At 51.4% G+C, this 26,014-nt stretch overlaps 2 protein-coding genes across 6 annotated transcripts in view; one reads left to right on the top strand and one right to left on the bottom strand.

Moving 5' to 3' along the window:
• The window catches only part of STK24 (serine/threonine kinase 24), a 129,015-nt gene extending 122,922 nt beyond the window's left edge, over positions 1–6,093 (top strand). The window contains exons 10-11 of the mRNA XM_054446404.2: positions 945–1,081; positions 5,051–6,093. Coding sequence (XP_054302379.1) covers positions 945–1,081; positions 5,051–5,087 — 174 coding nt within the window. The 3' untranslated portion in view covers positions 5,088–6,093. The remainder of the gene's footprint in view (positions 1–944; positions 1,082–5,050) is intronic.
• A 2,438-nt stretch (positions 6,094–8,531) lies between these two features.
• Positions 8,532–26,014, bottom strand: part of FARP1 (FERM, ARH/RhoGEF and pleckstrin domain protein 1) — a 313,748-nt gene continuing 296,265 nt past the window's right edge. For all 5 annotated transcript variants that reach the window (XM_054446398.2, XM_054446402.2, XM_063651069.1 and 2 more), the window contains 9 exons: positions 23,567–23,697; positions 20,468–20,536; positions 20,165–20,254; positions 19,314–19,396; positions 19,122–19,234; positions 18,497–18,663; positions 12,029–12,136; positions 11,420–11,571; positions 8,532–10,031 (listed from right to left, as the gene is read on the bottom strand). In XM_054446398.2, coding sequence (XP_054302373.2) covers positions 9,950–10,031; positions 11,420–11,571; positions 12,029–12,136; positions 18,497–18,663; positions 19,122–19,234; positions 19,314–19,396; positions 20,165–20,254; positions 20,468–20,536; positions 23,567–23,697 — 995 coding nt within the window. In that variant the 3' untranslated portion in view covers positions 8,532–9,949. The remainder of the gene's footprint in view (positions 10,032–11,419; positions 11,572–12,028; positions 12,137–18,496; positions 18,664–19,121; positions 19,235–19,313; positions 19,397–20,164; positions 20,255–20,467; positions 20,537–23,566; positions 23,698–26,014) is intronic.

Genomic DNA, 26,014 nt, shown 5'->3' with positions numbered 1-26,014 from the left:
TTGAGCAGCTCTAATTTTCACAGTTCACGTTTTTGGGCCTCCAGAGAGAGACTTAGAGTTGACCTTCAACTTAGGGAAGTGCCTGAAGGCACTGTTGTGATTTCTCTTGGGAGTAGAGGTGCCAGGAAGGACACTGGAGATGCCCAGAATTGAAGGCTGCCACTTACTTACATGAAATCGAATATTTTGACACTACTCTGGATCACAAAGGCAGTTTGCTGGAGTTTAAGAACCAACCCATTAACATTAGGAAGTAAGCAATGTCGAGATCAGAATAACTTATGACAGGCTTTGAAATTGCTTCTGTAATACAAGGTTACGGTTGAAATGGGAAAAGAGCACAGAGAGGACAGTCCATCACAGTGAGACTTGGGAAAGGCACACAGAGAGCTAGTCGTCTCTGTTCTGGCCTCAAACAGTAATGATTATGGTCTGACAGTTGCCCTGTGTACACGTAACTGCTCTCAGAGCATTTGAATCACCTTTCTTCAAAAGGAATCTGGGCCAGGCACAGTGGCTCACGCCTGTAATCTCAACACTTTGAGAGGCCAAGGCGGGCAGATCACTTGAGGTCAGGAGTTCGAGACCAGCCTGGCCAACATGGTGAAATCCTGTCTCTATTAAAAATACAAAAACTAGCTGGGCGTGGAGGCAGGGGCCTGTAATCCCAGCTACTCGGGAGACTGAGGCAGAAGAATCGCTGGAACCCAGGAGGTGGAGGTTGCAGTGAGCTGAGATCATGCCACTGTACTCCAGCCTGAGCAACAAAGCCAGACTCCGTCTCAAAAAAAAAAAAAAAGGGAATTTGAAGTGGCCTGGAGCCCGGGCATCCTGGGGCTGGGGTAGTGTCGTGGTCCACGCGCCATGTTGCTCCTTGAAAAGCATGTTTCCCATTTCTGCAGCTGGTGCACCTCACGCTGTTCTTCCTGTTCGTGTGTTTTCAGTTGAAGGAGAAGAGCCAGGCGTGTGGAGGGAACTTGGGGTCCATTGAAGAGCTGCGAGGGGCCATCTACCTAGCAGAGGAGGCGTGCCCTGGCATCTCCGACACCATGGTGGCCCAGCTCGTGCAGCGGCTCCAGAGGTAACTACCCAGGGCCCCTCTGGGCTGGGGAAGGAGAGGCCTGCACTTGGGCTGGGACTCAGTTGATGAGTTTGGTACTTGATTCTTGGCCTGTCTGTTCCTGTTATCTTGCAGGCCTCAGGATAGACAGAGTTGAATTAGAGGAGACTTTGTTCTGAATTCTAGAAATCAATGTGAATGAAGGATCTGAATCTGGAAACTGCTGGAAAAGCCCACAGGACTTTGTGCATTTGTAGCTCTTGCCACATAAATACAGGGTGGTGGTGAAATATCTGTTTCCTCTTAATTATACAGCTTAATGATTGGCCAGAGAATGATCGTTCTTAGCCAGATGTGTGTAACTATCTGGTTTTCGGCTTTAAAGTCAGGTGTGAGAAATGACAGCAGCTTTGGTGTGGTAAGCTCAGCGGGAGCGGGCGCAGGTGTGTTCGCTGTCTTAGCTGTGTGTGTCATGTCTGGAAGCCTCCTTGGTAGAGGCTCATCTGTGCCAGCCTGTAGGGAGCTTTTGTCCCGGCCCAGTGGCCCCACCTGTTGAACGCACTATGGGTGAGGACTCAGTGGGGTGACAGCTTCGCCCTCCCTGCCCCCTCCCAGCTTGTAGGAGTATCCATGGGAACCAAGCCCCTCCTGACTGCCATCTGGCACAAGTGCAGGCATTTGGAGGCAGTGGATGTGTGCTGGGCAGCCGCTCTGTGTGACCTGAGGGTGATTTGTCACTGGGCTGTCCTCCACACCCCCAGGAGGACCAGGTGTGCTGCCATCTTGACATTCATCTTCAGGTGTCCAGGCTGATGCGCCTCCCAAAGCTGGCTGATCCTCTGTGATCATGAGGAGGATTTCCAGGTCTTTCCTGAGGCTGCGTCCCACCTGACAGTACATAAAGAAGTTTTGCACACATGAGGTCCCTTTTGCTATTTGGAAGTGATTGAAGGGGCTGCCTACTGTCCTGTGAAGAGCCCCTCTACGTGGGGACAGCAGGAGAAAACCACAGTTCTGATACTTCAGGTTTATGCTTCTGAACTCGGGTTTCTTAGTAAGACATTTCAACTTTTTAAGTTGCTAGAAAATAAAAATGATTTACTTGGCTGCCTTCAATTTTGAGGCAATTGAAGGATGATCCCTCCCTCCTTTGATACTAAAAACAATATAGGAATAAAGGAAAATAGAATTAAAAAGTCACCCATCTTTTGCCTGAACACAAACTTTTTGATTTCTCAAACTTAGCATCACATACCTCATTCTAGTGGCATTTATTTCCCATTAGAAAGAGGTTTATAATAAAACAAATAGAACAAAACCAGAAACAGGTAGGATTGTTACTGTCTTGTTGGGCGTTTTGCTTTCTGCTTTTGTAGTATTACTTTTAAAACCGATACTTTCCACATTGTCCAGAATTGCCTGAAATTGTTATGAACTATTTGTTTATATACGTGACTTGATTTCCCCCGGGCAGCTCCAGGGCACAGAGTGTGTGGCTTGTATGTGTTGAACTGATGATCCATGTTTCCCATTCCCAGGCCCCTATCTCTCTGTTCCTCTTCTTTCAGTTGTTAAGGCAAGTTGATCTGTACCAGTGCTGGCCAGTAGAAGTACAATGGGGGCCACACACAGAATTTTCTGTTTTCTGCTGGATGTGGTGGCTCACACCTATAATCCCAATGCTTTGGGAGGCCCAGGCAGGAGGATTGCTTGAGGCCAAGAGTTTGAGACCAGCCTGGGCAAAATAGCAAGACCCTGTCTCTACCAAAAAAAAAAAAAAAAAAAAATTTAGCTAGGCATGGTGGCTTGTACCTGTGGCCCTAGCTACTTGGGAGGCGGAGGCTGAGGCTGCAGAATTGCTTGAGCTGAGGAGTTCGTGGCTATGGCTATGATCACCTCTGCACTCCAGGCTGGACAACAGAGTGAGACCCTGTCTCTAAAAACCAAACAAAAAGAGAATTTTACATTTTCTAGTAGCCATATTTTTAAAAAGCAAAAAGAAGTGAAATTAGTTACAACAATACATTTTTTAACCTGCCAGATCCAAAGTATTACTTCAACATTAATACCAACAATCATCAATAAGATATTTTACATTTTTGGAGGGACTGTCTTTGGAATTGATGTGTATTTTACACTTAGCACATCTCCATTCAGACGCAGCACATTTTATGTGCTCACTGGGCATCGTGGATGGGGTTGACCCTATTTACCCTCAGGCGGGTCTGTAGCTACTTGATGCCTGTGTTGTGTTTAAAACTTTGCTTTGGAGTGATGCATGGGGGAGGCCGAGTTGGTGCTCTCTTTCCTTTGTCTGTGATGAGGAGTGCCCCTCTTCCTCCTCTGTCCTCAGATGAGCTGCCTCTTGAGGTGCTCATCATCTCCCTGCAGGCTTGGCTGTAGTACCCACATCTTCCTTCCCTGCTCCTGAAGCTCCCCCTGAGCGTTCACCCCAATGGCTGCCAAAACCACAGTGGCCATGGCTTAGACTTCCTGCCAGTTTTGCTCCAGACACGTTATTTCAGTGGATGACTGTAGGAAAAATGAGAGCCACCTTTCCTCCGAAGCATTTTCGGAGCCTTTCTGCCTCAGCTGGAATTAATGTTTGGATTCTTTTGTGTGACATCAACTCATCCCGTGATTTAGTCATTTGTATTTTTTGATAGTTTAGTCTTAGGCTCCGTGGCTAATGTGTGCTTTTGGGAGGACCTTATGTAACCATTTGTTCTCTGGGAGAGAGTGCCAAGTATTTCAAATGCCTGAAAAGAGGATCTCTAGATTGGAACGTTTGAGATGAGTCTGGTCAAAGACATCCTCAGCCATCTCTCCTGGACCCGTGACTTGGAGTCTGTTGTAAAATGGTTGAGGGAATCGTCATGAGGGGACCCCGTTCTCACCCTTTTTTGTATTCTAAAGACAATCTTGTAGAATTTTTGGAAGACACAGAAATTACCCATGATCCCACCACTGAAGCCCAAATCTCATCAGCATCTTTGGGTGCATTGCCTTCTGTTGTCATACCAGGTCATAAACTTACTGAATTCTCTTATCTACCTTATAGTGCAGATAAGATTATTTAGAATTCTATAGTACTTATTTAGGATACAGAAGTTGTTCATGTGAACTATACTTATATAGTGCACATATACAGGTTGAATATCCCAAATCCCCAATCTGAAACTTTTTGAGCACCAGTGTGAGGCTCAAAGGAACTGCTCTCTGGAGCATGTCAGATTTCGGATTTGGGGCTGCACACTGGTAAGTATAATGCAGGTATTCCCAGATCCAAAGCCAGAAGCATTTCAAATAAGGGATGCCCAACCTGTAGTTTTGTATGTACTTTTAAACTTGTACATATTTTTAATATTGCTTTAATATATATATGTAGATACAGATAATTACCATTTTTTTTTTAGCCTGTGTTATTTCAGTTTGTATAATTTACTTAACTGATTCTGTACTGTTGGGCATCAGAGTTGTTTCCAAATTAGTGTAATTACGAAAATCCCGAGAGACATCTTTGTGCAGACACGTTGTTCCTGCTTTGGACCATATTTCGGAAGCAGTTCTAGGAAATAGATTCTTGGACTGCATCACTATTTTTATGGCCAAAATGGGTTTCCTGCCATCATATCGGGAATGCATATGCATCCCTGGAATCTTACTATGTCATCGTGTATGGATCAATTTTCACTTTTTGACAATTGATCATAAGTAAAAGGGATATGATTTCCTGTTTTATTCATCTCTCTCCAGGGAGGCTTGAACCCATCCTTGCTTTTTGTGACATGCTCTAGAGTTGTGTGAGAATCCTGATCTTCTCAGTCTTTATATGCATTCTTTTAAAATTAGACTTACACATTGATATTTGCTCCACTTATTTTTGTATGACTTGGAATTTCCTATGAAAACTAAGATTTTGGTTACTGTATGAATTTTTGCACAGGGATGAGAAATGACATGTATTGACTTCTCTCTGTTTTTCCCTAGATACTCTCTAAGTGGTGGAGGAACTTCATCCCACTGAAATTCCTTTGGCATTTGGAGTTTTGTTTTTCCTTTTTTCCTTCTTCATCCTCCTCCTTTTTAAAAGTCAACGAGAGCCTTCGCTGACTCCGCTGAAGAGGTGCGCCACCGAGGGCCACCCCAATGCCGGGCGCCCGTCCAGGGACACACACAGTCTTCGCTGTGCTGCAGCCAGATGAAGTCTCTCAGATGGGTGGGGAGGGTCAGCTCCTTCCAGCGATCATTTTATTTTATTTTATTACTTTTGTTTTTAATTTTAACCATAGTGCACATATTCAAGGAAAGTGTCTTTAAAAACAAAAACCCTGAAATGTATATTTGGGATTATGATAAGGCAACTAAAGACTTGAAACCTCAGGTATCCTGCTTTAAGTTGATAACTCCCTCTGGGAGCTGGAGAATCGCTCTGGTGGGTGGGTGTACAGATGTGTATATAATGTCATTTTTACGGAAACCCTTTCGGCGTGCATAAGGAATCACTGTGTACAAACTGGCCAAGTGCTTCTGTAGATAACGTCAGTGGAGTAAATCTTCGACAGGCCATAACTCGAGTCTATTGCCTTGCCTTTATTACATGTACATTTTGAATTCTGTGACCAGTGATTTGGGTTTTATTTTGTATTTGCAGGGTTTGTCATTAATAATTAATGCCCCTCTCTTACAGAACACTCCTATTTGTACCTCAACAAATGCAAATTTTCCTCGTTTGCCCTACGCCCCTTTTGGTACACCTAGAGGTTGATTTCCTTTTTCATCGATGGTACTATTTCTTAGTGTTTTAAATTGGAACATATCTTGCCTCATGAAGCTTTAAATTATTATTTTCAGTTTCTCCCCATGAAGCGCTCTCGTCTGACATTTGTTTGGAATCGTGCCACTGCCGGTCTGCGCCAGATGTACCGTCCTTTCCAATATGATTTTCTGTTGCACCTTGTGAATTCTGCATATCATCTTTCCCACCTAAAAATGTCTGAATGCTTACACAAATAAATTTTATAACACGCTTATTTTGCATACTACTTGAAACGTGACTCCAGAGGACAGGGCGCCTGCTGTGTATGTGTGGCCGTGCGTGTGTACTCGTGGCTGTGCGTGTGTGATGAGACACTTTGGAAGACTCCAGGGAGAAGTCCCCAGGCATGGAGCTGCCGAGAGCCCAGGTCAGTGCCCTGGACAGCTTGCACACTTGCTCACCGAGATGATGCGGTTGGAGGTTGCTGATCTGTGCGACTGCTGGTAGCGATTGCCGGGGACCTTAAGAGTTATTTTGCTTCTCTGGAAGGGGCCTATGCTTGCTAGGCAGGCAGCCAGCGTGTCTGTTTTTCTTGGTTTGCTGTGGGGCCTTGCTTGGCGAGGGGGAAAATCTCTGGGTTTCTGGAGTGGGAGGGTTCTTGCAGCAGTTGTTGACTGGTACACGAAGCATTCTTTTGTTTGTTGAAGCCGATGATTGACATCTCCCATGGGTGTGCTAGTTCTTGTGGAGTTAAGACAGGATTTTTGGAAGCAAGGAAGTTAGTGGGTGAGCTTGGGGATGTAGCTCAGCTATCTGCTGGTCTAGTGGCCTCTAAGCTATAATACGGAGGGGACAGAGCCCTGAGCTCTACAGATGCTTGAGTGGGTTATTGTGTCTCAGTTTGCTAGTGCAGTCTGGTTTTTAAGCTCTAAAATTAAAATTGAGGTATTTTATTAGAAGTGGATTTGGGTTGAACTCTTAATTTGTATAAGGGATATATTTTGGTTAGGGGAAATAGAACTGAGTTGCTAATTCTTACTGTACTCATTACTTTGCACAGGAATGTTATCTTGAATAATAAAATTGGAGAAGATTTCATTTTGTGTTTCCAGGGAGTATTCTGTGTGGGGGAACTGTTTCCTTACGTGAGGCCGGCAGCATAAGCCAAAGATTAGTTTTGTCCTTGCGAGAGAATCACACAGATGAGTCTGTGTTCCTCAGGGTGTGCTGTTACCTGATTTTTAAGTGAGCCAGGGTGGACAGCAGCTTTTCTGATTTACAGAGTTCTTCAAATTTAGAAATGGACAATGACATCACAGTTTCTAACACTGAAGCTAGTCTCATGCTAGTAACAGTGGTTGTGCCGCTCAAGGGACTGGGTTCTAATGAATATTGGTATGAACGGTGAGTCTCTGCAGTCGCCAGACTAATCATACTCAGCTCCTTCCCCCGTAGAGCAACAAGTGGTTCTTTTAGAGTTGACTGGCAGCATTTCCTGTCGGGGGAGATGGGGTTTGATGGAGTTAGAAAGCTCGCCTCTGTGTACACTCTCTCCTGGGCTGTTACTTTCTGTAGACGCACAAAATCAGCTCCAATGTTTTTAAGGGCATCTTAGCCAAGGAAGCTGGCCTTTGTGTAGCCACTTCCAGGCCTGCATTAAGAGAGAGCCCAGGCACCAGGGCTCCCACTGGAACCTGCCTCAGCATCAACTGCCACTGGTCTGTAGCCAGGCCCAGCCTTTTGAGACGGGTTTACTGTCACCAGTAGCCTCTCAGTGCCACCCCCAATCTGCTCTTGGCTCAGCTGCCCAGAGCCTGCAGCCTGGGGAGGTGCTCAGCCTCTGGGAGATGAGGGCCATGGACTGGGTGGCTGGTAGCTCCTGTGTTTTTGAGCTGTGTCCTGTCTGGCTGCTGCCAGTGAGGTGGACACCAGTGTGGTTTGGGATGCCCTGGCCCCCTCCTCCTGGGTTCTGATTTTCTTGGAAGTGCGTCTGCCTTCCTTATCCAATAGTTTTATTCCTGAGTTGCTCTTGTGAAGTGGCTGGTTTGGTTCTGTATGTAGCATTTTGTACCTTTCCTCTGGCAAAACACTGTCAATTTATAAGCATTTTTTATACTTCCTGCCTTTAAAAACAGCTTGTGTATTTCTGCTATACAATGTGTCAGCAAAGGCAGAGTGACCTAATAAATAGGGCATGTTCTTAAGCACAGGGACTGTATCATGCAGGGGCCAATAAAGCTCAAGAAAAAGAGTATCTGTCATTGTGTGTCTCGGGTGTAGCGTGTCTCAAACTCCATCTGTCCCTGGCAGCTTGGGAGTAGACTGTTACCCACGCTAGTATTTTCTTGAAGGCACACAGGAAGCAGAGGTGCTGGTCACAGGTCAGAACCACCAGTGTCCAGCAAGTAGTTTGGAATCATTCAGAAATAGCTGAGGAGACTGCCTTGTCCCCAAGTCTCCAGGAATGAGTGACTGGTGACTTCTGAAGGGAGCCGGATGCTGCTGTGTGGCGGGGGCCATGCGCCCTGGAGCTGTTTGCTCTGCCCCTGCCTGGAGGTAGGGGGAGCATAGGGAGCAGTTGGGGGGCAGGCCCTCCCTGTCTCACTCTCAACACTGGGGCTTTAAGAAACCCTTGCTAGAGTGTCCCCTTCCCCCCTCCCCACCACACACACACACACACACACACAAAATGAAGACTACAGACAAAGTTGGTTGTTTTGCCTTAAAACATCAATATGCTGGATTGTGGCGTGAGGTATTTTTATTCCCTTTGTTTGTTAGTACTGGAAACCGTCTGGTACATCTTGTAAGGCAAATGATTAACACACGTCAGGCTCTTCGTCCGTTTGCAAGTTGCCGTTTCCAGGTACACCAGTCAGAGCTCCACAGAGAGGGCGTGTTCCTGGTTCTCAGATGGGCAGGTGCTACGGTGTGGGGCGCTGGAAAGAACTGGGTTGAATTGGCCGTCGTCTCCGCTTGTTTGAGACTTGTTAGAAAGGGCTTAGAAAAACCAAGGGAATGGCAGCCACCCCATCACCATCGAGAACAGGCAGACGTTTCTCGAGCAGCTGGAAACCATGTTCCCTGTGCAGTCCGACTGACACTACCCCATGCCTGGGGGGAATGAGTATAAAAAGGTAAATGTTTTTGAAGACAGGCACGATATATACTACTAGAGAATGCGCAGTTTCAAACCACAGTTGCAGGAGGATATAGGAATAACGACAGGTGCCGGGGACTACGTACCATGATTTCATAGTGCTCTGCAGCCAGCACGCTCACTAAACGCTCATCACGGAACATACCACACATGGCCCTGATCAATGACATACAGGTTTTCATGCTTGTGACACAGCAAAACACCACAGAGCTTATCTTCCCATTGTGTACACCACTCACAGGATGGTGACAGTCCAGGTATTGCACTAGATCTCGGCTTCGTTTAACAGAAAACAACCCTGCTACAGTTGGAAAGAGTTACCACTTAAAACGATTTGGTCAACTTGCACCAAGAAGTAGGTGGGGAACAGGTTTTTTCAGGTGAGCGTGAAACCCCGCAGTGGAACGCTGTGTGCTGCAAATTGCTTATTAATCAGAGAAGTGAGTCCTATTAACTTCCTATTAATTATTACAAAAGTAGAAAGACTGAAAAAAAAACGAAATCTGAAAATGACCTCATTTGCTTAAGGCTGCGCTGAGTGTATTGCAAACACCGGGAAATCCACTTTGTAAAATGCAGCAGCCAATAGGTGAAAATAATAAAAGTTTTTCTTTTTTTAGGAAAAAAACACTTCCCTGTCTTGTGTTGAACGGCTGTGTGTGTACTGTTTTTCAGGGGCCGGGTGGAGGGAAGATGTCATTTGGCACTCTTGTAATGACAATGTTTTAATACTGGCACTAGCTAAAGAACAGCACCCCCGGCAGATGCCAGGACTGGAGGTGGGAGCGCTGTTTGTTCAGACGCTGAGAGGTCGGGGTTAAAAAAACGCGGCTGTGGAGACAGGAGAGCTGCTGGGAAGCCATGTTTTTGATTTTCAGACAGGTGTTAATTTTACCAGGCTTCATTAATACAGAAGAAAGGAAACGTCTTCCAGGAAAGCAGCCACTGCGGAAACGAGTGTGTCCGGCCATCAATACACGAGAGACTCTTTGTGGCTCGACACGTGGGCTCGCGAGGCAGAGCTGGTGGCGCTGCGGATCACTTCCATCCACCTGTAACACGGGAACGCCAGTTAGTCAACCTTTTGTTTGTTTGGACGGACTCATGACACTTTGGTGGGCATCACTTACAGAAACACAAAGTGAAGTCAGGCTGCCTGGTTGGTAATCTGCCACTTCAGCAGAAGAGCGAGGGAACAGCCAGCACCTAGGTGTTCCTGAGGTACAGTGGAGACCCACTGGCCTGGGCACTCAGTGTGGTGCTGGAAGTACCTTGCTGCTGTGACACTGCCCAGTCCATTGGAGCAGTTAGGAGCGAGGTGGCCTCTGGTTGTTGGGGAGAATGCTACCTCCTATTTTCATGGGTATGGCATAGAACGGCGGGGCGTGTCCCATCCTGCTTAGTGGAAGCTCTCCCTTCCTTTTTTTTTTTTGAGACAGGGTCTGGCTCTGTCACTCATACTGGACTTCAGTGGTGCAGTTATCGCTCACTGTAGCTACCTCCTGGGCTCAATCGATCCTCCAGCCTCGGCCTCCCAGGAGATGGGACTACAGGCTTGCACCACCACGCCTGAATCTCCCTCTTTATTTATCTGTATTTGCTCTATACCAGTGGTTCTCAAATGGGTGCAATGCTGTCCCACTTGGTGAAGTCTGGAGACATTTTTAGATGTCCCAACTGAGGGGTTGCTGCGGGCATCTAGTGGGTGGCCAGGGATGCCGCTGAACATCCTACACGATGCAGGACAGACTCCCCAAATTACTGGCCTTGTCCCAGGCCTTTCAGGATCTGGACTGCAAGGCTGGACCCTTTGTCACAATAATAGCAAAATCCCAACTTGGATAAACTCAGCTCTCAAGCTCAGTCCAGGATCAGATTTGAGAATGGCTCTCCTCTCTAGGTTCCTTTTTCAGGTGATATTGTTTAGGAAGTGCTCAGCATATTGCTGAGGACCCCTCCCCTCCTGCCTCCCAGCGGGCGGCTCAGCAGTGCCAACTGCACAGGTAGTTGGCTTGGGGATGCAGTTTGCAGAGGCCCAGGATCTCTATTCAAAATGTGAATTGCAGGAACAGTCTTAGGCCTGACTGTTTCATTTATTTCGTGGCTAAATGAAGTCTGCGGCCCCTGGCATTACACCATGTAGGCAGTCTCACTGGGGCTTAGCTTCATCATCCCATACACATACGTCGGAGATGTCCAAGTGAGATGTCTAGGGCCTCAGCCAGCGCCGTGCCGGTTAAGGGCGCAGGGAAGTTGGGACCCCACTTTCTGCCATGAGAACAGAATCGCCTGCTGGCGTCGGGCAGTGGGACCCCAGGTCTAAACACTTAGATGGCAGGGAAGGGTGGGGCCATCTCACTGGCTGACTTGGGAGAAATCTTGATGTTTGGAAGAGGGGTTCTCTTCTGCAAGGCCCTGTGCATGGGAAGGGGGCATCTACCTTTCGAACGTGTACTCGCTTTCCGCCCTGAAGTAGTAGACGTGGGACTTGAAGTGCAGCTTGAACACGTAGTCTTTGTGGATGTTCTCGGACTCAGAGGGGATGGTGAGCGAGTAGCCGAGCAGAGGCAGGCTGGCGAGGGGATGATTGTCCTGGAAAGGGGAAACAAAGCAAAGTGGCTTTTCGGGGGCAGCTTCTGCTGCTGGGCCTGGCGGCTGCCCCACATCACACAGGCACTCGGGAGCCCAGGCAGCTCCCCCTTCGGGCGTGGGCCTGGAAGGGACCATGGCAGCCAGTGTTGGCCTGTATGTGATGGCCCGGGTGGCAAATCCCATCACGACTGAGCTGTGGATAAAGCCAACCTCCGTCCCTTGTCCAGCCAGAAGACAAGGGGCCCTTCCTAGGGTGGAAGTGGTCCTTCAGTGGATGATGTCAGTCTTTCCTAGAGTTGAGGGCCTTGGGTGGACAGGGTCCCCCGCCAGCATCCCTGTCACCCCCGTGACACCTGGAGCTCAAGAGGCCTGAGTCCTTCCAGAGGAGGGCGGCCCCCTCCCCTCATGCTGCCACCCCCAAGGTCCCAGGGCCACCTGCCCTGTGTGAGACACTTACCTGGTGTGACTTATAGAAGAACAGGCAGAAGTTTGTGAACACCACCCACAGCTTCTGCCACCCGTTGCTGTTTTTGAATTTCCTCAGCAGGTTCCCAGACAACTGATTCTGAAAGACAAGGAGGCCTGTGAGAAGCACAGCAGGCACCTGCCCCAGGAGGGCACAGAGAGCAGCTCTCCTTGCACCAGGGCCCTGGGCTGGGGCATGTCAGCAACTGAAGGATGTGGGCACCCCGCCGCTCCCCCATGTGTGGGGAGACTTGGCAGGTCCTGGGACCCTGATCTCATCACTTCCCCTTGTCACTTGCTGTGGGGTATCTTGGGGGCCCTGTGTCCCCCCAAAAGACACGCTGAGGTCCTGACCACCAGTACCTTAGAACGCAGGCTTATTTGGAAATAGGCTCGTTGCAGGGTGACTAGTGAAGATGAGATCACACTGGGGTAGGGTGGGCCCTAAATCCAACTGGAGTGGTGTCCTGAGAAGAGACACCTTGGAGGGGGAGGGGTGTGCCCTGTGACACCGAGGCAGAAATGGGGGCGCAGGACCCCATGCATTGCCAGCAGGCAGAAGCAGAAAGACGGAAAGATCCGTCCCAACAAGCTCAGAGCAGCACTCGTTTTGAGGTGCCGGGCACCCTGCCCAGGAAGTGGGGCCTGGGGTGCATGTGAATGGCTCCCACGTGCCCTCTAGTGGCCCAGGAGGCAGCTGCAGCCCTGCCCACCTCCAGGCTCGGGGCTGGCCCAGCCCTGGGAGCATTGTTAGGAGGCACTGCAGCCCAGCTAGCGGGCAGGGACAGGCACCTGTGTCCATGCTGCCTCCAAACAACTCTAAGCAGGCCTGACACACTGGTGGCTCTTCTGGTCCCTTTGCCAAAGTGACATCACCAGCAGAGACTCAAGGCAGTTGCACCACCTTCTAAACACACTTAATGCCACTGAATTGTTCACGTAAAAATCGTTAAGTTGGCCAATATTGTGGTATAGCTATTTTACCACAATAAAAAATACAGACCTCTGAGTCTGCCTCATTCCATGTCTCTGGGTGCCCCTGTCACTAAGCTGCTGTGCTGAGAGCTGGGATCAAACTGTCTGATGTCCCTGCCCTCCCAATTGTTCAGGGAAGGTCCAGTGGGAGAGATGGACACTGACAGTGGGTCCGTGAGGGGCTGTAGGATGTGGGGGACCCCGCAGACGGGGAGAAAGGGGGTTCCAGGCCAGGCAGGCAGCTCCAGCCATCCATCCTCCTCCCCCAGTGGCAGAAAGGAACAAGAAAATGCAAGGCTCCAGGTTCCCAGAAGGTCCTGGTGGTGGCCAGGGCTGGGCTGATGCCCATGTGGCACCTCGCGTCACGCAACATGGAGCAAGGAGGGCGGCACACTCCCCTTTCCTAGGCATTTTCATACTAAGTCACATAATTTTCACACAGCAGCCAGCCCACAGTGGGGTTCAAACATGTCACCCATCACAGTCTGGGCCCATTTGTTTCCAAAGCAGCTTCCTTAGCGCTCTCTAGCTTCTGCCTGGCCATTCCAATAGCCTCTGGAAACCTCTTTATCAATAGGCACATCAGGCGGCCCTTCCTCGCTCCCCACGGCCAGGCCGAGCCTCCCACTCCCGCATCAGGTCCATCCTGGCCTTCAGCATGTTACGGGCCCTCCGTGCCGCGACTCTCCTGCTCTGCACTCAGGAGGCCGAGACCATGCTGGAGGCTCCCAGACCTGTCTCCATTCACTGCCTTCACGAGAGTGTCGACATCCTTGTCCAGAACCAGACCAGCCTGCCCTGTCTCCTCGTGGCCCCTTCACTGGAGCCACCGCTCCTCTCCCTTCTTGGACCCCATCCCCTCAGACCCTGCTGTGGGTTGAACTGCACCCCCCAACAAGTCCAAACCCTTCGTGCCTACAATGGTGACCTCACATGGACACAGGGTCTCTGCAGACGCGATCGAGTTAAGGTAAGGTCACTAGGATGAGCCCTAAGCCCAACATGAGCTTAGAAGAGGATATTAGAGTGCAGATGCAGGGAGGACAGCTGGTGACAAGGCAGACCGGAGCCCTGCAACATGGGTGGAGTCAGGGACCCCCGAGGAGAAGACTGCCGCAGCCACCAGATGCTGTCAGAGAGGCGGGGACATTTTCCCTCAAGGCCTCCCAAAGGAACCCACCTGCCAGCAGGTTGATTTCGGACTTCCGGCTTCCCGCACTGTGGGAGATGTTTCTGTGGCCTCACCCAGTCTGAGGTTGGTGCTGTGTGACACCACGGGGAACAAATATAACCCCCATGCGCGCCGCTCCCTGGCCTCACTGTCCCTTCCCTCCTCCCGGTCCTGTCTGCACCCTATCCGTTCCCTCCTCCTGGTCCTGTCTGCGCCCCGTCCCTTTCCTCCTCCCGGTCCTGTCTGCACTCTGTCTGCGCCCCAACAACTTCCCTGCTGTCCTGTCTCGCCACTCCAGCCTTAAAAGACAACTTGCATTGCTTTGCCTCTGGCCCTTCACTGGCTCCAGTGCCCACAAGCTGGGCAGCCCTCTGGCCATCCCAACATCTGACCCCACCTCTAGTGGGAGCCCCCAGACCTGCTGGCTTCCCACAACTTTTAGCAGAGGCCAGTGAGTCCACACTGTCCCCAGATACGCCCCTTCCTCACGTGTGCCTACACGAGTCAGACGTGAGCGGGAACTGGAAGAGAGGCTGGGCACGGGACTGGGGAGAGGAGGCCGTCGAGTCCGGAGGAGATGGAGCTGCTTTGTCCTCTGTCATGCACGCAGGAAGCCCTGGGGACGGCTCATCTACGAGTCAGTGAGCATTTGGCACCTGGCACGCGAGGGTCGCCTGCCACCGACACCAGATTGATGCCACGTGCCTTGGGAGGGGGGCTTTCTGGCAAGGAGGGACATCTGCAAAGTGACAGAGCAGCCAGGTCCCTGACTGTACTAGGTGGTCACTGCCACCTTCAAACCCCACTGGCCGGTGGCTCACTCTCCTGCTCTCTGCTAGGGTCAGCAAACTTTTCCTCAAAAGGCGGACGGCAGATAGTTCAGGCTGTGCAGGCCAAGGGGCAAAACTGAAGACATTATGTAGCAGCCGTTTAAAAAAGTGAAACCCATTCTTGGTTCACAGGCCGTAAGCCACTGGGCCGGGGCTAGATCTGGCCAGGGGCTAGTGTGCCCCTGACTCAGTGCCTTGCCCTGCTCATGCACACAGAACGCTGCGACTGTGTAGATTTGTTATCCGAAAGAGCTGGGCCGCAGGTGGCTCTGGGCCATCTGGACCCCACTTGGGTATTTTTGCTGCCTCGTTGAATGGCCTGGGTGCCTCCAGGTATGTAAAAAGCTTTGAGGCCTAGACAAACCCCAGCCTCAAGAGTCGTCATTCACACATTGCCGAGACCAGGATAAAGCAAGGCCAAGGCGGTTCCTCCCCGGTGGCGGCGCCACACGTCGACTGGCTTCGTTTCAGACACACACCCACAGGTGAGATGTGATGAGGCCTCATTTCCCATGAGCCTATCACGGGTTCTTCCCTGCTCCTCCGCGTGGGGGGTCTCCTTTCCTGCTGTCATAATCCCCATCCCCTGGGAGAAGTCTCAGACCCGCAAGCTTTGCGCACAGGCCTGGTGGAGGTGTGAAGCTGGGGAAGAACGTTTAGTGCTCTTCACACTTGGGCTGTCAGGAGGCCCGGGGAGGGAATGTTCACACCTGCACACTCGGGAACCCCATGGGACAGAGCCTCGTATGTGGGGACAGCTGGGAAGAAAGGCTGTGCCCGTGGGGGAGCCGGAGCCTGCACCTCAGACGTGTCCCCTTGAGGATGTCTTCAGAAGCAGGCCTGGGCTTAGAAACAAGCGGCTTGTAGCAGGAAACTCAAAAAAGGCAGGTCTGAGCAACAGGGAAGATCGTTTCCCAAGAATAAATTCCGACTCTCTCTCGAGACCTTCCATGAAACACTGCTGGCTCATTCCTGCTGCTGTTGGTTCCAAGAGCCAGCACACTCCTGTCCCGGCCAGAGTCTCTTATGTGACACTCTTTGGACCAGGCCTGTGTGGGAACTGGCCCTTTCTGCGTTTGGAAGGGAGTCCCGCCTCGACTGCAGCAGCCCCGCGGAGGGCGCGGGGGCAGAGGTTCTGCAGTGAAACGTGAGCATTCACAGAAAACACAATCACAATGATGAATGGCCTCGCCCCAGCTCAGGGCGGCTTCCACTGCCAGTGAGAGATGAAGAAAGCTTTCCTGTTTTAGACCTTCACGGGCTTGAAGTGTTCTGAAACACAGCTATGGGCCTGGACTGAAGAATGCTTAGGGAATGGGCATTTGGAAGGGTCTGGAAGGATTCAAGATCTGGGAGAGATGCATCTTCAAAGCCAACTTTCAGGTGGTAGGCTCAGAAAACAATACCCTGAAGTGAAAGGCTCAGAAGCCAGGCCCCCTGACCACCTCCTGCCTCGCCCCTTTCCTCCCCAGGCGAGCCACGGAAACTGGACTCCCCCTTCCTTAAGGCGGGTCATTGAAACCAGAACCTCCTTCCCCCAAAGCCAGCCACAAAACCAAAACCAGTGACCCTATCCTTTCCCCACCGTTCTGTGTAAGAGCTGGCTATAAACTTACTCCCTGGCCCACCTTGTGTGAGAAGAGGTTCTAAGACCCCCACTGCAGAAAGGGTCCCGCACCATACCCAGGAGCAAGGAATGCTGCTCAGAGAGGCCCAGAAAACCCGGAGGGGCCCTGCAGGGCTCCTTTCACCCTCCTAGCATTAGCTCTCAGCCTGTCCCATCAGCTCCACAACGCGCCCCGTTCTTCACGGAACCGAAGCATAAAAACAGACGGCTGGGAGGTGAGGAGCGCCTCTGCCAGGCCGCCACCCCGTCTGGGAGGAAGTGAGGAGTGCCTCTGCCCAGCAGCCCCATCTGGGAGGTGAGGAGCGCCTCTGCCCGGCCGCCCCGTCTGGGAAGTGAGCGCCTCTGCCCGGCCGCCCCGTCTAGGAAGTGAGGAGCGCCTCTGCCCGGCCGCCCCGTCTGGGAGGTGAGGAGCACCTCTGCCTGGCTGCCACCCCGTCTGGGAGGAAGTGAGGAGCGCCTCTGCCCGGCCGCCCCGTCTAGGAAGTGAGGAGCGCCTCTGCCCGGCTGCCCAATCTGGGAGGTGAGGAGCGCCTCTGCCCGGCCGCCCCGTCTGGGAGGAAGTGAGGAGCACCTCTGCCTGGCCGCCCTGTCTGGGAGGTGAGGCGCGCCTCTGCCTGGCCGCCCTGTCTGGGAGGTGTACCCAACAGCTCCGAAGAGACAGCGACCATCGGGAGCGGGCCATGAGGACGATGGCGGTTTTGTTGAAAAGAAGGGGAGGAAGTGTGGGGAAAGGAAGGAGAGATCAGATTGTTGCTGTGTCTGTGTAGAAAGAGGTGGGCATAGGAGACTCCATTTTGCTCTGACTAGGAGAAATTCTTCTGCCTTGGGATGCTGTTGATCTATGGCCTTTCCCCCAGCCCCATGCTCTCTGAAACATGTGCTGTGTCAACTCAGGGTTAAATGGATTAAGGGCGGTGCAAGATGTGCTTTGTTAAACAGATGCTTGAAGGCAGCATGCTCTTTAAGAGTCATCACCACTCCCTAATCTCAAGTACCCAGGGACACAAACACTGCAGAAGGCCGCAGGGACCTCTGCCTAGGAAAACCAGAGACCTTTGTTCATGTGTTTATCTGCTGACCTTCTCTCCACTATTATCCTATGACCCTGCCATATCCCCCTCTCCGAGAAACACCCAAGAATCATCAATAAATACTTAATTAAAAAAAAAAAAAAAAAGACGGTTTTCGCCGGACCTCTGGGTCTTCATTCTGAAGGCTCCCATGTCATGTAAAATGACGATGAAATAAACTGGTCATGCTTTTCCCTTGTTAGCCTGTCTTTTGTCACAGAAGTGTCTGCTGTGACCCTCATGATGGGGAGGAGAGGGATCACCCGCTTTCTGCCCCTCCACGGGGCTGGCTTCAGAGCCTGCGTCCCCTTCTCCTCGGGTTCTTCCATGAACCAAGACGCTGGCTTTGGCTGGCACCTGCTTGCCATCGTGCAGACTCTCCTCCCTGCCATGCACCCGATTCCCGTGGGGCGGTTCAGGACATGACAGCTATGGAACTGTCTAGCAGCTATGCCCTGGGCACCTGTGTTCTAGGCTAACTGCATGAGAGGCAAGAAAACAGGCGAAGAATCAGAGAAGACGATCTTGTGGACGGCAGCAGGACTGATGAGTACCAAGAGACATGATTGCATTTGTGGAAGGTTGGCGCCCACTCAGCACCACCTGCGGGGATACCTCCGGCGGGCTCCAAAGGGGGCCCAGCGTTGATCCTTCCCTGCTCAGCCACCGCGGGTGGGTGGGGCCACCCATGGTGCCAGCCTCCCTCAAGCCCCTGGCCCAGAAGTTTGCCTGGGTTCTGCCTGGGCCAGCACAAGCTGGGAACCAGAGCTGCCCTGCCCCCGCGTACCTCCACTGCAACGCTGAAGTCTACCATGGAGACGCTGGTGTTGCGGTGCCAGCACACATGCACCATTGTGTTGCCACGGTGCGGGGCCTGGCGCTCCAGCGATGTGCGCGAGGCGCTCAGGTCATCCTCTGACTCCTGGTCAGCCGCGGTGGCTTCATCAGGGGACTCTGCAGGATGGGACAAAAGGCAGCACTTCTGATCTTTCCTCCCAGCACCCCTTCCTGATACCCTCTGAGGTGCTGGAAGGTTGGGGGGCTCACAGCAGTCACAACCTGTGGTGCCCAACCAGAATCTAATGAGGCACCGATGGATCCTGCAGCTCCAGCCACGGAGCCCCGGCCCCTCCCGGGTGTGTGGACTACAGCCCTCACTCTGGGTGTGGACAGCCTGATGTTCTCTCCCCGGACAAGGGTAAATGCCGGCCCAGAAAAGGTGACTTCCCAGCTCCCTCATGCTGATTTCAGGGTTTTACTTTTAGGAGAAAGAACTGTCTTGATCTTTGGCTTTAAACACAAATGTACACCACGGATGTGAGGCCCAGCCGATGGGGTGGCTTTAGATGCAAAAATGCTGTCCCTCCGTGAACCAGACCCCTGCATGGGAAAGCTGCCCTGGCCACACTCACTGTTGTCAGGGGGGCTGCTGGCCAGGAACTCAGGGGCGAGGCTGCTGTTCTTCTCTGCCAGGTCAATGGCCATCTGGATGTCCTCAACCCACTTCTCCATCTCAGACCGAGAACTGGAGACAGAGACGCGTCAGGTGTTCAGACCACAGCACATCAAAGGGGAAACAGGCAAGGGGCGGGCTCCCGAGTTACCTGGCGGCCACGATGATGGACTGCCACTGGCCCCGGAGGGTCAGGCAGTGGGGCACCCCCCACTCGTCTTCGCTCTCCTTAATCTGCGGGCAAGAGAAGATAATGTCACCGTGAGGCATGTGATGCACTTCCAAACATCCCCGAGCTGGCAGCCAGGCAACTCGGAAAAGGAGGGGTGCCACTGAGCAGGGCTCAGGAGGCCCAGAGCCCCACAGAGGGAGAAGGCACTCTTGAGTCGGAAAAACCAAAATCGGAAAGGCGACAGGAGGATCGCAGCAAAAACTGAATGTTTTTGGCAAAGCCCACAAACCTCCCTCTCTCTAATCCCGGAGGACAGCGTGGGCACCAGCCAGAGGGCCACATCCCAGGCCCAGGCGCCCTCTACACCTGTCTGCCAAGGGGGGACAGGAGGCAGCCCCAAGCCAACTCAGCGGAGGACGAGGTGGCCAGCCCAGTTCCAGGGAACGGGCACTGTCATTCTTGTGTGTGGAGAGGACTGTCGGGGTCCCTGGGGCCAAGCGCAGGCGGTGGGAGGCGAGTTCATGCCACGTGGCCTCGTCAGCTTGCCCCTTCACTCGATTCTATAATGGACCCGCACATCCCATGTGCAGGAGAAGGAGCCGTGTCCCCAGAGCCCCGCTAGAGAAGCCCTAGAAGGCTCGATCTTTTAGGTAAAAGGGTTGCATGGTCTTCGATGGTCTCTGAGCCCAGGTCTTGTAACCAAGATGACACGGGCCACCCTCTCCCTTCCTATCCAGTCTCTCCCTTCCCCTCCCCATCGCCGGGTCAGCAGCGCCCGCACCTGCTGCCCCCAAGGACAGGCCCTGGCCTTGAGCCTGCGCTATACTCACCGTCATGCCGTAGAGCGGGAGCTGGCCGTGGACTTTAAACTGATTGGAGGCCGTCAGCCCCCGGCTTGTGTACAGCAGGACGTCGTTGAACTAGAGGAACCAGAAGTGTGTGGAGGTGAGACCACGTTTGGATAGCAGGCCTCCCTCTAGCATTCCCTGTCCTCAGCTGTGCCTTCGCTGTCCTCAACAACTTGGGCCTGGGCACCTCTGGCTGCTCCTCCTCTACCCCAGGTCCCTCACTTGGGTGCCTTGCTTGCCCAGGTGACACAATCCTTGTGAGGACAAGCCGCTCTCTCCACTCACCAGGAAGAACATGCGCTGCTGGAGCCCCTTCCCCGAGAGCTTGCTGAGGCTGCCCAGACGGATGAACTCCTGCGGGGAGACAGAACGGAGGGCTTGGCTGCGAGCGTGCGGACCCCGAGGGCTGACTGCGAGTGTGCAGACCCCAAGAACGGACTGCAAGTCTGCAAACCTACTGGCTTCCTCCCACCTGGGTCCCTTGCATGGTGGAAGTTACAGCACTCAGCTGCGATTCATTGCACGCTTGCTCTGCCCCAGGTGCTGTGCTAAACCCTCTCTAGGGATCACCTGTCTCCTTCCCAGGAAGGTACGGGGAGGGTACCACCAGCAGCTCCCCCAGCAAAGGATACTGACGGTCGGGTTCAAGAGTGCCTGGGCCTCTCTGAGGACCATACGTGTAACCCCAGGATCCCCAGGGCTCCCCATGGTGAGGGAGATCAGAAGGACCCCAAGCAGTTCTCAAAGAAGAAAGAGGCTATAAAAAGTGGCAGCAAGGGACCCTTGAGGACCAAGAGGCCACATGGGAGCACCGTGGCTGGAGGAAGCTTCTCCATGACTGAAAACCCGCTTCTCAATAAGCAGTAACTGTGATGAGGATAAAGGAGTGAGAGGCAGATGTGTCCAAGGCACTTCTGCATCCCGAGTGACATCCTCCCCGGGGCTGTACACTCTTGAGGACATGGATCGCAGGGGCACAAGCACTTAAAAACAAAAAGATCATTTTTAAATTGTGGTAGAATCCACGAAACACTGAGCATGTGTGGCCTTCGTGGATTCACAAGGTAGCCCCACCATCGCCACCATCTACTTCCAGAACGTGCTACCTCAGGGGCCTCCGATCCCACCTTCCCATTCTGCTCAGGGTTGACTTGAAACAATGAGTGGATGTGAGGCGGCCTGATGAGTGGAAGAATCAGGGGATCATCTGAGCTTAGGAAGGAGTACCCCAATTCCATCTTCACCATTACTAATAACAGTGGCCTCCTCTCTGGAGCACATGGGATGCGCCTGGCGTGTCCTAAGTGTGGAGTCCTAATAAGGGAAAAGGAACTAGGCTGGTGGGACCGAGAGAAAGCAAAAAGACAAAGCAGAGAAGCTATACAGGTCTGCCTTTCTACATGGTCCAGGACACAGCCCTCCTGCACGGATAATTCACCGTCTCCCTGCGCCCAGCTATCACCAGACCCTTGGCTGATAGAAAAATGCGAGTTTGCTGCAACCGCAGCGTTATCACACTGCACAAAGCCCTCCTTGGCACACAGCACAGACACCACCCGGTAAAAATCCCCAGCAAGCCTTTGTCTCCTTGCAGCCAGCTCCTCTCTTGCTGTTGCTTTCTGGCAATGTGTTTTCCTACTTCTCGAATAAGCCTGCCTTTCTTTATCTACAACTGTCTTAGTAAATAATTCTTACCGCCTGCACCACCAGCCTCATAGTCACTGATCACCTGCGACACAGAGTGATTACAGGAGCTCCAGACGTGAGCCTGTACCTTCAATATCATTATTCCCATTTTTCAGATAAGGAGACTGAGGGGCAAATGATTAAGAAACTTGCCCATGATCACCTGGTCAGCCAGTGTGTGACAGAGCAAAATGCTTTCCATTGTGCAGTGCAATGTAATTAATGCCACTATACTACGGGTACGTTTCATCTCTTCAATTAAATGTAGGTGGGGGAAAAGGAAGATAATTAATATGTATTATGTCATTTTCACATAGCAAATCTCATTTGATCTTGACCTATGAGGGAGAGGCCATGGTCTCCATGTGACATGGTCCCCCGCCGCCCTGGTTCTGGTACAGCGAGACTTTGAACCCAGGGCCACCTCCTCCAATCCAAGGCTCTTTCCATTGCAGTGGAAAACATTTCCTCAAAATAAGGAATTCTTTATCAGTGGTCTGTTGACCATGTAGCATGAGATGCTAAATATTTTATAACTTTCAAAGCTGAGAGAAAATTACATCGATTCCACAGGGCTTTTCTGAGGGTTCTGTGTGGATGGGTAAATAAGGTCATTAAGTGCCGAGGCCTGGCAGGATCTTCTCAGCAGCAGAGCTGAGGCAATCCCAGCTCTAATTTCTGCCAGCGCTTACCGCGCACGGCTCTTCTGACAATCTCTCACAACGTGGCTTCTGGTCAGTTTTGTAATTAGGCTTCCTGACAGAAATGCTCCAATACACGGAGAGCTTCCCTCCCCTGCCCCGAGTTACAGATGTAAAGTTTCCAGGGCAGCTGCCTGTTGGAAAAGACTAAAAGTCCCTGAGATACTGGATCCTGCAGCAGCAGATCAAAGCAGCTACAGTGAGTTGTCTCTCGACCTGGGTGACGTAGGGTTTGAAATGGGGGCGCCACAGGGTAAAGATCCCAGAGAGAGATTTGATGAGACGTAGCAACTGAATGATACGTTTGATTCCTGGGTGATGACGGCTTTCTAGGAAGGGAAGTGGAGAAGGCAGGCTTTGTTCCTGTCCTCCACATTGTCACTGGCCTGGAAGGAGTGTGTGCGGGAAGCCCTGTCGAGTAGGAATCACCTGCATCTCAGGCAGGAGGCTGGGGAGGGGAAGGCCACAGTGTCAGTGAACTTGCATCTCTCCTGGAATTGCTTTCCAGCTAAGATTTGGTATTTTAATTTTGAACTCAAGTTAAATTATATATGGAAGATTGAATTTTAAACAAACACTTCATACCTGCATGGGAATTTCTAGCATAATTTAATGCACTACCTTTCTGGTTTTATTACTATTTGCCTAATTCTTTTTTTTTTTTTTTAATTTTCCATTTTCATTTATGTACATTTAAAAAAAATAAAATAAGCAATCTCAACTCTTCTGTGGGATACGGTAAGGGAAAAGGTAAAGAAGCGAATCACCCCCGTAAGGAGAAAAAGCAGAATGTGAGGTCAGAGGATTGCTTTATCTCCTCCGAATGCGATGATTCTGAACTAACAACACTGTCGTGTTTTTCCAGTTGTCTCCCAGGTGGATGGAAAGAGGACATTTTGCTTTCCAAGTGTCTCTCTTCAAAAGGTTCAAATGTAAGTCCCTCCGATGCCTCCTTTCTGCTCCCTCCACAGTGCATAGTGAAGCCACTGCTGCTTACCCTTCCCGGAACCACAAGATTGTCAATGCCAATCAAATCTTTCTTGAGTTCGTGCAGCTTCTGGAAATTCTCCATCTTGATCATCGTACCGTGGAGCTGTGCCACCATCTCCGTGATCCCTGCCAAAGCGGCTGTGAAGGAAAGACACACACAGTCTGCAGCGGGAAAGGCAGGCAGGGGTCTTCCCCTAGCAGCTGTCAGCTCAACGCTGCAGGGAAATCACTCCAGTCCCTGCACAGTATTCAAAGGTGTCTTTTGAGCAAAAACAGTGTTATTTCTCTGTAATAAAAATTGATGGTGTATTTCCTGTATTTATTTGCTTCACTTTAGCATCTTGAAACTAAGTGAACCCTGCATGGCTACATGGCATACAGCTGTCCTTCAATTAGACGGACTTGTTGACCGCTTAGAAGGGAAAGACACGGGGGAAGAAGACTGCCTTGAATTTTGTCCCTGGGTAGAGACTTTTCTTTTCCCTCCTGTTACTCGGAAAGAACAAGGCACAGTGAGCACAAAGAGGCCATAGAAAAATCTGGAGCAAAGTCGGCATCTCCTTGGGAGGAGGTGTAATTGATATTGTGAAGTGTCAGTATCACTCCAGGTAGCTAACATTCCACCACACCCCAGTTCTGTCTTGTATGGAAATTACACTGTTTACCAAGATGATTGTGTAGAATTTAAATTTTTTCTTTTATTATTTGTTTGAGACAGAGTTTTGCTCTTGTTGCCCAGGCTGGAGTGCAATGGCGCAATCTCAGCTCACTGCAACCTCTGCCTCCTAGGTTCAAGTGATTGTCCTGCCTCAGCCTCCCGAGTAGCTGGGATTACAGGTGCATGCCACCACGCCCGGCTAATTTTGTATTTTTAGTAGAGACAAGGTTTCACCATGTTGGTTAGGCTGGTCTCCAACTCCTGACCTCAGGCGATCCACACGCCTTGGCCGCCCAAAGTGCTGGGATTACAGGCATGAGCTACCGCATCAGGCCTTTATTTTTCAATAGAGGCACAGCTCCCCTATACTGGTGCACATCCAATATTTAAAAGGAGCTAGTGCCTGATTAATACAAGCTTGGGTGGCACGCAAGTCCCCAGTGGCTGACAAGTTTGGGTGGCACTCAAGTCCCCATCGGCTGAGCACTTGGGTAGTTTGGTCAAGAAAAGCAAGAAATAATTGTTGACTGAACTTCAGTCTTCAGAACACTAAATACCTCTCTCACCACCTTCCCCCAGCATTTCAGTGTTGGAAGGGAAGCATTTAGTTTTGTTTCTTCCTGCAACAATGCGAGTTAAATTCTCCCGGGCTTATCCGAGAATGCGGTCTCAGCCATAGCGACAAATCCCAGGCCTTGCTCGATCTTCAGACATTACCACCCAGTTTGGTCCAATAAACATTTACTTGGCACCCAGTGCTCAGTGGCAGAGCTGGGGGGTAGTGGGGAGCTCTGAGAGGAAAATGATGGAATGATGGCACCCTGGCCCCCGGTGCTCATGGGCAGGGGCGTGCTGGGAACAGCCCTTGGCACTCAGTGTCCCTCTAGCTCTGGAAATCTAGGCTCCTCCAGTGCTGCCACCTCATGCTTTAAGCTAGCTAGCACTCTCTTCCCTCAATCATCAAGGGCAGCCTATCTCATTGGGTACTGTTTAGAGAAATAGCAGAATGAAACTGGATGAGTCCGCCAAGGACAGCGCCTGCAAAACCACACACCGCTCTCACCCCCATGGGCGATAGATCTGAGGAGTCCTCAGAGCCAGGAGGGGCCCTGCGTCCTTTCCTCCGGGCTCGGCCAACACACAGGCAACGCCAGTGTGACAGGACAAGGCGGACAGGAGGTCAGCTCAACATCAGGTGCCAGGCACAAGCTGAGGCTTAAAGGACGAGAGAGAGCTGGCCAGGAAAGGCCAAGGAGGTGGTGGCCAGGAAAGGCCAAGGAGGTGGTGGCCAGGACTCTAAGCAGAAGGAACGGAATGCGCCAAGGTGTGGAGGCAAGAGGCAGCATGGTTTTTGTTTTTAGAGACTGGGTCTAGGTCTGTCGCCTGGGCTGTGGTGCAATCATAGCTTACTGCAGCCTCCAACTCCTGGGCTCAAGCGATCCTCACACCTCAGCCTCCTGAGTAGCCGGCACTATAGGTGCATGCTTGTAATTTTTAAATTTTTTGTAGAGACAAGGTCTCACTATGTTGCCCAGGCTGCTCTTGAACTCCCAGCCTCCAGTGATCCTCCCGTCTTGGCCTCCCAAAGTGCTGGGATTACAGGTGTGAGCCACCACCCCTGGCCAGCATGGTTTGTTTTAAAGACAGATGGTCAATGACAAACCATGTCAGGAGGCACTTGTGTTCCCCTTCTGTGAACTGTCACTGTCTCAATTACTTTGCCAAGTCTTCTACATATTGGGTTGCCTTTTTTAACAACTAATTTGTAGGAGTCCGCCATATATTCTAGATATTAAC

Source organism: Pongo pygmaeus, chromosome 14 (assembly GCF_028885625.2).
Source record: "Pongo pygmaeus isolate AG05252 chromosome 14, NHGRI_mPonPyg2-v2.0_pri, whole genome shotgun sequence".
In the NCBI taxonomy this organism is placed as follows: domain Eukaryota; kingdom Metazoa; phylum Chordata; class Mammalia; order Primates; family Hominidae; genus Pongo; species Pongo pygmaeus.
Note: the sequence above shows the minus strand (reverse complement) of the source record. Positions and strands in the feature narration are given on the sequence as shown.